Here is a 9,411-nt window from a genome sequence, read left to right as displayed (position 1 = left end):
TGAGGCCAGCCTGGTCTACACAGTGAATTTCAGGACAACCAAGGTTGTATAGAGACCTTATCTCAGTAAATAAATAAACCTAAAAAGCCGAGATACTAAAAGCAAGATGCTAAGAAACTAATGGGCCTCCACTACCAAGCATGACATACCTACTCACCCAGCAGCACTCCAGAGATCACATGGTACACCAGACTAGCCTACTTGGTACTGTCATTGGCGTTCACTGTGAACAGGAATTTGGATTAATGTGCCATTCCTAAAAGCTTAATATGAATCCACCTGGAGATAGGTCAATTCTCAAGTGCCAAAGTGCTTTTTTGGCATTTCCAAAACAAAGAGCCAAACTGATGACAAACTACAACCCAGGGGGCTCTTCAGAAGCTCTATGGGAGCCTTCAGCCTCACTCAAGCCTTCACACAATGCACCAAGTACGTTTACCAAAAATCAACTAAAAACTAAAATAGGAATACATGTAAGGAGAATTCATTCATATTTTATTTTGAATTATGACCTATTTTGAATTAAAAAAAATCCACTTTGGAAAACATTCCATTGGGTGTTGACTAATAAAAAGTAAGTCATCAATGTCTGAACATAATATAGAATACACAATAAATTATATTTACATGCACTGACCAGATTATCACACACAGAAGGTAAAAAAATACAGTATTTTATGTACATTTTTAAAGATTTACACATAGGTTTATAAAGTTAGAAATTCTCTGTACAAAATCTTCCATGTATAGAGTATACACTTCTTCATCCTATAGCTATATCACCACACAGAATTGCTTTACACTAACACTATAAACATGGGAGGTCTCTCACTTCATAGTCACATCTTGGCACCATATACAATACATTATGAAATGTGAATCATAAAACAATCAGAAAGCAATCATGCAGATATTTTAATACAAGACAGTAAGATGAGCTAAACCAGCACTTATCGATTCCTCTGCCCATTGTCTCTGTCCTACTTCCACTGTTTATGTCCGCTCCATTTCCTGTTCTGCTTTCACACAGGTGCATGCAAAACTAGCAGATTAAAAACTTTTTAGGTAACAATAAAATAACACTACATCCTGACAATACTTAGGTATTAAGAATGCAACTAACAGTCCTAGCTTGATGGTAATTTCTGCTTCAGCAGAAATCTCAAGACATTTATAAACTAAAATTCATAGGCATGTCAATATAATTCTTAATGTATAGCATCTGTATCAAACAGTACACCACCATTAGAAAAACAGAATCAGTGTTTGACACTCAAGAGTACTGTAGTCTCTGTTCTGAGAACAGGGGAGAAGGAAATCCAAGATAAACCATAAAAGGACTGCCCTCTGTCCCTGCTAAGGAAGCCCTTGCACACTCCCAGTCTGTTAAATAAAGATACCTGAAGGCTCTACATTTCAGATGGGCTAAACTACTCATCTTTAAAATTTGTGAAAAGGAATGAAGGTATCAGCACCTTCCCTCCTCCCCACAGATAAATGTGAACAGGAAAATAAAGTGCCAATGTTTAAAGTACTATTATGAGGCACTAACCCATTTGATGGCTTAGGATTAAATATGAAAATAGGCCAGATCTGATCTGAATAATAAATAGCAGGTAGGATTCCAGTCTGTGAAATTCCTGTCTAGATGTGGGGGGAGAGGCTGGACTAGAAAACTACCTACTCCCCCATGTATTGCTTTGAAACAGGTACACACACTTTAAACCCTTACAGACATGGGAACTCTAAGGTGGAAAGCACCGTGTCTGAGCCACTTGGAAGTCAAAGAAGAAGGTGCATTCTTGATCACTCAGAGGGGAGCTGTTCAGACTCTCCTCTCCACAACTCATGTCTTCACCAGAGTCCTCACTGAAAGGAAAAAGACAATAGGGTGTCACTCCCTAAAACACACATAGCTGTAGGCAAAATAAAACTGAGCCTTCTGCAGTTTACGTATTACAATCAAAAGTTAATCATCGTTTACACAACTAAATTGAGTTTAAAGTCAAGTCTATTCTCATTACAAGCAATTTTTTTTCCTTAACAATAGTTTTTATTCATTTATTCACAGACAAGGTTTTTCTACATAGTCCTGGTTGTCCTTGAACTAACAGAAATCTGGTTGCTTCTGCCTCCCAAGTGCTGGGATTAATGGCATGTACTACTATGTCCAGTTAACAAGTTTTCTTAAGAGAGCTACACAAATTGCCATCTGTATGTGTACCATTAACTGCAGAAGTAACCACAGAATTCTACATATCTGCACCCAACGGTTACCTGTGGTATGTTTAAAGGCCTCCTTTGTATCAGTTACTCCTTCAAGCAAGAACACACTATGAAACTGGAGTTTCTGGTCCTTGGCTGACAGCACAGAACAGTCAAATTTAGTAAAATTCGCTTTACTTCTGTAAAGTGAGGTCTGTGTGGAGTCTGCATGATTAATGATGGCCTGTGTCCTACAGTCTTCCCACAGTGCTCCGACCATGCCAGCCATGAAAAGCCTGCGGGCTGTTTCCATTCGTTTTAATAACTGAACTGTCTCCACAGTAAGTAAAATGAGAAGATAAAAGTATCCTTTCAGGTGAGGTTTACAAAATGTCCATCTTTAAAATCTACTAGTAATTTTCTAGCTTGAAAAGACACTGCCCTTAAGGAGGGATTTTCTCTTACAACTCTCCGCAGGGGATTTTATTTATTCTATTTGAGACAGTGTTAACAGTGGTCTTGAACTCATATACTAGCTAAGGATGACCTCCAATTTCTGGCCCTCCTGCCTTTAACTCCCAGTGCTGGGACTGTAAGAACATGTCCACACCTGGTTTAACAGTGTTGGGGATCAAACATGCATGCTATGAAACTCGATCAAGTGAGCTACATCTCCACCCCAGTTTTTCTTTTCATTTTTAAGTTACACGTACTTACTTATCTAGGGTGACAGGGAGGGGACAGGGAGAGAGAGGATGAATTGTGTGTCACAGCATGTGTAGAGTGGACAAAAGTCACTTGCTCAGTTGGTTCTCCTTCCACAGTGTGGGTTCTGGGACTCAAACTCCAGCTGTCAGCAAGTGGCCTTACTGTACATCTCACTGGCCCTTATAGTTCAAAGCCCATCATTACATCTAGTCTGTGGAAGATGCCTGCTTACCTTTCACTTTCGTCAAAGCAGCCCCCCTCTGGGATCGTGGGCAGCTCAGGAACACTGTAGTAGCTGTTGTGGAGGTTTTGCGCAGTGCGCCTCGAAACAATCCAAACCAGCTTCTTCAGATCAGGTTTGCAGCAACGAGGAGAAGAGTACTCGGCTAGACACTTAGAAACCAGTTCCCTCCAGTAAGAGAAGTCAGTGTCGCTTATCTGGGTATAAAGATGAAGATGTTGTAACAATGGTTCAAGTCACATGGTAACTGGTGCCAGGTGTCCTGGTTTAAACAGATGGGAGTACGACCAGGGTGCTGAGTGTCTCTCAAGTCCTACAGATCACTGTAATGCGCAGCCAAAGCATGGAAGCTACTGGTTGAAATCAAGTATTACTTACACAGAAATCAATCCACAAAAAAAATTCTGCTTATTGCCTATTCTAAGAATAAAGCCAAGTACATTGTTGAGTAGTGCTGAACAAAAGAAATTTAACATCTTAAATTATATAACATATAAAAATTATTTTCTTTCTATGGTAAATGTTTCTTAAATAAATCAGTTTCAACTGCTTATAATATTTATTTTTATTATGACAGAAATACAAACTGAAGCCACCACTATCAAAGAAATACCCAAGAAGGGCAAATCCTCCCCACACCAAACACGTAGATGGTTTATGTATCACTGCCACACTCAGGTTCAGAGAGAGAGAGAAGGCTTTTAACAGACAGAAGGTAACAACTCCCACTAACACTAGGCCTTTGTTCGTGTCCTGACAGAAGTCCTCGCACTCATTATGTAGACTACACTGACTACCAGCTCACAATTCTCCCACCCCAGTCCTCTGGGTGCTGGGACTTCAAGTGTATGCTATCACACTGAACATCACACTGGATTCTTCCAAACCATCCTGGCCTCTGTATTTCACTGAAGCTGCTATACCTTTATCTAGTTGTAACACAGCAACCACCAGGCCCTCATCACTCCCTACATGTCCTCAATAGCCTCCTTCGATTCTCATTATATCAGCCCATTCATCAAAACCCAGACTCTCCTGTTGTTAGTATGTACGTGTGTGAGTTTGTGTGTGTGTGTCAGAGGACAACTTTATGAAGTCCGTTCTCTCACTGTGGACTCTGGGTATTGAACTGAAGTGGCTAAGCATGTTTCCCTGGTTCATCTACATATCAGAAGAGCTGCCTTTGGAATTAGTTACACTTACCCCGCTTGGGACTGCAGCCCAGATAGTCAACCTGCATACCCACCCTAAAATGACTTCCCCAACTTACTTAGCCTACCCATTTCTTAGCGTAAGCCTTTGCAGTCCAAGCCTTTGTTCTCACAGATGATGGTCCAAACTCCTAGTCAGCACACTTATTCTGGATCACCAGCTCCTCTGATAAGAACCCCAAAGTACTTCTCATGCTCATCACTATCTAACACTAAGTCACAATATAGAAAGCGCATCATTTTACGTTACGTTCTGCATTCCCTTAACCAGACTATCAGTTGAAGTTAGAAGAGCACTGTACTTTTGTCTTTCACAGCTGCCAAAACTTACAGAAGTGGCTTCACCTAAGGAACTTTCTCATAAACTGCTAATGACCTTCGGTAGTACTAGTGAGATGACTCAGCTCCGCAGACACAGATATAAAGGCATGTCCTCCATCACCTTAGTGTACTTTCTAGTCCACCTGAGAACAGCCACTTGGAGAAGCACAGCTCTCCTGCCTTTGCGCATGCCTAACCCATGAGCGCATACTTGAGGACAAGGACAGTTCTGCTGCATAGGGCATGAGTCCCCAGAACCAGCACCTGCATTCAGAAAGAAGCTAAGTCAGGGTTTCTTCTGGTTTAATACTGTCTAGGTCAAAATACTGTAACATCTGACATACAAGAGAAACATGAACAAAGACACTGAGAATTTCGCTGCATAATTAAGACAGAAGAAAACAAAAGGAAACACCAGAAAAGACGCTTGCTTCAATAAACAAGGCCTAAAGATATTTACCTTCAAATGTTTTTTAACAAGCAGGAGAATTTCCAGCAACTCAACAGATTTTATCGTTTCTATTTCCAAATTGAGAAGGCACAGAGCTAATACAGATGGCTACAAAAAAATAAACAAAGATTAGAAAAAAATCAAAATAGGATCTGTAAGACATATGTAAACAAGAAACAGACTCACTTTTGCTTTTGAGAAGACAAGTCGGCAGTTGCAAGCTTTCAGCTGAGCTTCTAGCTTATCGAGGCTCAGTATCTCCTTCCTACACAACACAAAAGAGTTACTAAAACCTTTAGAAAAGCCACTTGATTTTTAAGGACTCAAATCCAAGTTGAAAGTTTGGGGTATCAATTTGTTGGCAATCTAATCTCCTCCTGTTCTGGCAGCTGTGCGAAGGGCCTGGGAGCGCCCCACTCACCTCACTGAAGTGTGACGGAATACAATTGCATGGTACACGTGCAGAAAGTCTAAGGCAGTGGTGGCTTCCAGCTCATAGTGCAGTTTCTCTGAGATGATTTTCTCCATGCGCCTGATGTCAGACGCTGTGCATTTACACTGACTGATCTGGATCACATCGTGCGTGTGGGGGACATCGCATTTTTCTTCCACCAGTCTGGCTGCCAACAAAAAACAGCAAACACCAATGCAAGACAGGTGTTTCGGTTTCACCTAGGAAACAGAACACAGGGAATCAATCAGCAGTTTGACTTAGCAACAAGAAGACTCTTGAAATGATGCCATGTTGCTTCTCTTAGGTGTACTCACCTTTACCCACAATTACTTTTACATTTTAGACACTGTAACCTCTCTCTAACAAGAAACAACGGCTATATAAGCATTTATTAAATGTAAATGCAGGTTAAAAAAATCCCAAAGCTGGTTCAAAAGCTTGCTTTCTGGCACTGAATTATAGTGTGTATTGCAGACTTAGTAAAACTGAGAGCAGTACATCTATCCTCAAAATAACCCTCTGAACACACACTCACAGACACATACCACACACTCTCTCCTGTTTGGAGAAGGAAAACTATTCTGCATCTTCTCTTTCTCTACAAAACTCTACATGATGCAACCTTGCCCAGGAGAAGCACCCCATTAACTGTGCAGGGTGGAGGGCATATGTAGGTCTGCCGTGGACAGATGGCCGCTCTTTTCTTTTCAGGGCCCTAAAAAGTGACCCAAGGGTAACAGTGATCCTGCTGGTTGGCCAGAGAATTTCCCCCTTTTTTAACAGTTGCTGCTGACTATTAGGAAGACTGTGGCTGCCTGCTTTTAAGGCCTTACAGGAAAGGGTGCAGGCCAACCTTAGCACAATTTTATCTTCACTTGTCCTGACTCAGCGTTAAAATTATGCAGATTCCAAGGCAAACATGATAAAAAATGAAAACATTACACATACATACATACGCACATACCACAGTATTTTATTTTTATAAAAAGTATAGCTTCTTATATGTCAGTTTGAGCACTTTTATAAATGAGCCTGTGACAGATAATACGGTGTTTTTTACAAAATGAATTTTAATTAATTCTTCTCACCTCCCATCTTCCCAAACTCCTGTAAACACATAAAGCATAGTGGTCTTCCTTTGCAATTTCTTTCAAGAGAACATGTTTAAGAAGTACAGCAAAACGTTATTTAAGATCCAGAAATACAACTTTTCAGTCTCTGCAGTATGAATGATCACAATTCTGATTACTTTAAGTTTATGAATAGGAGGTTTTTTATTCGATTCATTTGACAAATACTATTGAGCCCTGGATGTGTCAGAGACTGTGTTGGGCACTGACCATTGAAAACATGTCCATTTGTCATAAGTGGAAGTGCACAGTTTTGATCCTAACACTTGAGAAGGGGAGGCGGAGGCAAACAACTCTGAGGTTTGAGGCCAGCAGAGTCTACAGAGCTAGTTCCAGAACAGTCAGAGCTACACAGAGAAACCATGTCTCTACATAAATAAATAAATAAGTAAAAATAAAGACATAAAATATAATGCAAAGTTTATAAAAAGATATTAAATACCTTCATAAGAGCCAAGAATCTATCCAAAATATTGACAGCCAGAACAAAAGTTTCAGTGCCAAATCCAAAAAAGTTAGTTAAACTTCTTAAATCTTCAACTTTGGCATTTCTCAGTCTCGAACACAAAGAGTTATCATTCTGAAATTAAAAGACAAGAATCAAAGTTTATTTTCTTAGAATGGAATAGAGGTTCAAAGGCCTCGCTCCCTTCAGTTTTCACCACTGTATGCCTAACCTAAAGCTATCAGTGTATTTCAGATATAATAGATAAATCACTGCTTCTAAAATATCCAATACAGAACTTTAGCAACTCAACAAAAGGTGAAGTGTTGCCTGCCCATTCCAGGCAGTTACAGTAGAATGTGAGTTCCCTGATGAGGTTTCTGACTTCTAAAACAATTTAATATCCTATTATAAATATTTCCTAGAAATTTCCCACCACCAGAAGAAATGTCTCTACAGTACATTTGGTATAACTTCCACATTCACTAAAAACAAAAGCATAACCCTGTGCAGTTTCAGGTTTTTCTTAGCACAGGAAGGCCAATTTTGGATTTAACTTTGTAGCCTATGGTACTGATTCAAACTAGGAGAAAACAAAGTCACCTTCCCCCAAGTCCTGACAATTCTCAGATTTACCTCTGGGGTGGCTTCCATCAAGGTCAGCCCTTTTTCCCGAGGTTGGTATCTCTGTTCTTGTTCCAGGTAGAAGTTCAACAATCCGAAAAGCTGAACCCCTTCGCCACCTGCCAAGTGCTCGGCCCCCAAATCCTTCATCTGCAGCAAACACACCATGGCAGGTTAATATAACCCGGATATGAAAGGGGTGTGAGAAGAGTTGGCCGCGATCCCTCCAGCTAGGGGCACCCCAGCTCACACAAGTCAGAACCCGGTGGGGGGGATCGGTCACGTCGGCCAGCCTCAGGGGAATCCTCCCCTGAAGACATGGAGGCGTGGCATGGGGGAAGGATCTCTGTCACCTCCGCAGGCCAGGGGTAGTTCAGACCAGCCCTCTGGCCGACGGCGTCTGACAAACAACAAAACTGTCCTGTCCAAGGAGCGTAATGTCCCTTGCGGTCCGCATCACCTGGATAGCACAGCAGCAACTTCTGCCTGAACTCTAGGCCCTAGAGGAAAGCGGGGGACCGGAAGACTGAAGCCACTGGAACGGGTTTTGGGGCGGGGCGTTGCACAATAGGAGAGAAGGGAGGGGGAGTCTCGAGACTGAACAAAGAACTGGAAGGAGGAGGCTTCGGAGCCCCGCCCCGGAGCCCACCTCCAAGCTGTCCCCTCCGCTTCTGCAGCTTAGACGAGCTCCGCAACTCGAGACAGGGCGGCCCACTAGCTTGGGGGGAGTACTGGGGGGTCAAGGGGAGTTCAGTCCGCCCGCGCCGAGCAGGAACCCCGGGGCTGTCAACCCCCGTGTGGCTTCAGAACATCCCGGAACCCCCGTCGGTCCCTCGGCTGCGGGCTGGGGGATTCCATCGTCCTAGCAAACCGCAATCTAGACCCGGAACCACCCGGGAGGGCCACTCACCGTGTCGGCCCCGGCGTCGCGAACCGGCGCGGCGAGGACGTCCGGACCCGTCTCCGAGGTCGGGGACCAGCCTCCTCAGCGGCGCCCCGGGACCCGCATCCGACCTCCCCGTCGCCGCCCGGCCTCACAAACCCGGCCGCATCCTGCTCCTCGGCGGGGCGCAGCACACACCCCGCACCTCCACCTCCACCCGGCTCCGCCGCAGCCTCCCGAGCTGAGCAAACCCCTTGTTTTTGTTTTGAGTCTGCGACGCCCCCAAGGGGCGGGGCGCGTGACTCCGCGCGGAGGGATTCTCTCTCCCTCTCTCTCACTCTCTCAGTGGATCTGGAAAAGAGTCCCCGCCCCAAGCCTCAGTACCCAGCCTCTCTTAGCCCCTTTTGTTCCTCCTGGCCTTTCCGAGCCAGGATCTAGGGAGGGGAGTGGAATCTGGATTACAGCCTCATTTCAGGATGGAACCGGAAGGCAACAAAGATGAGCGAGCCGACTGAAGAGCGGAAGGAGACGGCTTCTGGACGCCTCACACCTTTTAAAGGTCTCCGATTTTGTTTTGTTTTCGCTGTTTTGAAAAGTCCGCTCAAAGTAGCCCACTCTCTGATTGGATAAGGGTGGGGCAAGCCGACTGCTTGATTTAATTTCGGATCTGGATTGGCTGGCCAATTGGCTGTTGCGTCCTCTGATTGGCTCCCATTATATTCTGAGTCTCTTATCTTG

General features: G+C 43.5%; 1 protein-coding gene across 1 annotated transcript; it reads right to left on the bottom strand.

Moving 5' to 3' along the window:
- Positions 1-483: 483 nt before the first annotated feature.
- On the bottom strand, positions 484-8,894 carry CCNG2 (cyclin G2). Its single transcript, XM_080929237.1, has 8 exons — positions 8,701-8,894; positions 7,803-7,940; positions 7,164-7,301; positions 5,559-5,809; positions 5,324-5,402; positions 5,147-5,245; positions 3,146-3,351; positions 484-1,869 (listed from the first exon to the last, which is right to left on the bottom strand). The coding sequence occupies exons 2-8, from the start codon at positions 7,938-7,940 to the stop codon at positions 1,746-1,748; spliced, it is 1,035 nt and encodes a 344-aa protein (XP_080785363.1). The 5' UTR covers positions 8,701-8,894; the 3' UTR covers positions 484-1,745.
- Positions 8,895-9,411: the final 517 nt, after the last annotated feature.

The sequence above is a fragment of the Micromys minutus genome, assembly GCF_963924665.1.
Source record: "Micromys minutus genome assembly, chromosome: 1".
In the NCBI taxonomy this organism is placed as follows: domain Eukaryota; kingdom Metazoa; phylum Chordata; class Mammalia; order Rodentia; family Muridae; genus Micromys; species Micromys minutus.
This window is presented reverse-complemented; position numbering and strand designations above follow the sequence as displayed.

What these genes read in the sequence shown, in the direction of transcription:
- CCNG2 (XM_080929237.1), bottom strand. Translation starts at nt 7,940, where the DNA reads ATGAAGGATTTGGGGGCCGAGCACTTGGCAGGTGGCGAAGGGGTTCAG. An exon ending in TTGTTAAAAAACATTTGAAG is followed by an intron (nt 3,352 to 5,146) that starts GTAAATATCTTT and finishes CTTTATACCCAG; the next exon opens with ATAAGCGACACTGACTTCTC. An exon ending in TGCTTTGACGAAAGTGAAAG is followed by an intron (nt 1,870 to 3,145) that starts GTAAGCAGGCAT and finishes TTTTCCTTTCAG; the next exon opens with TGAGGACTCTGGTGAAGACA.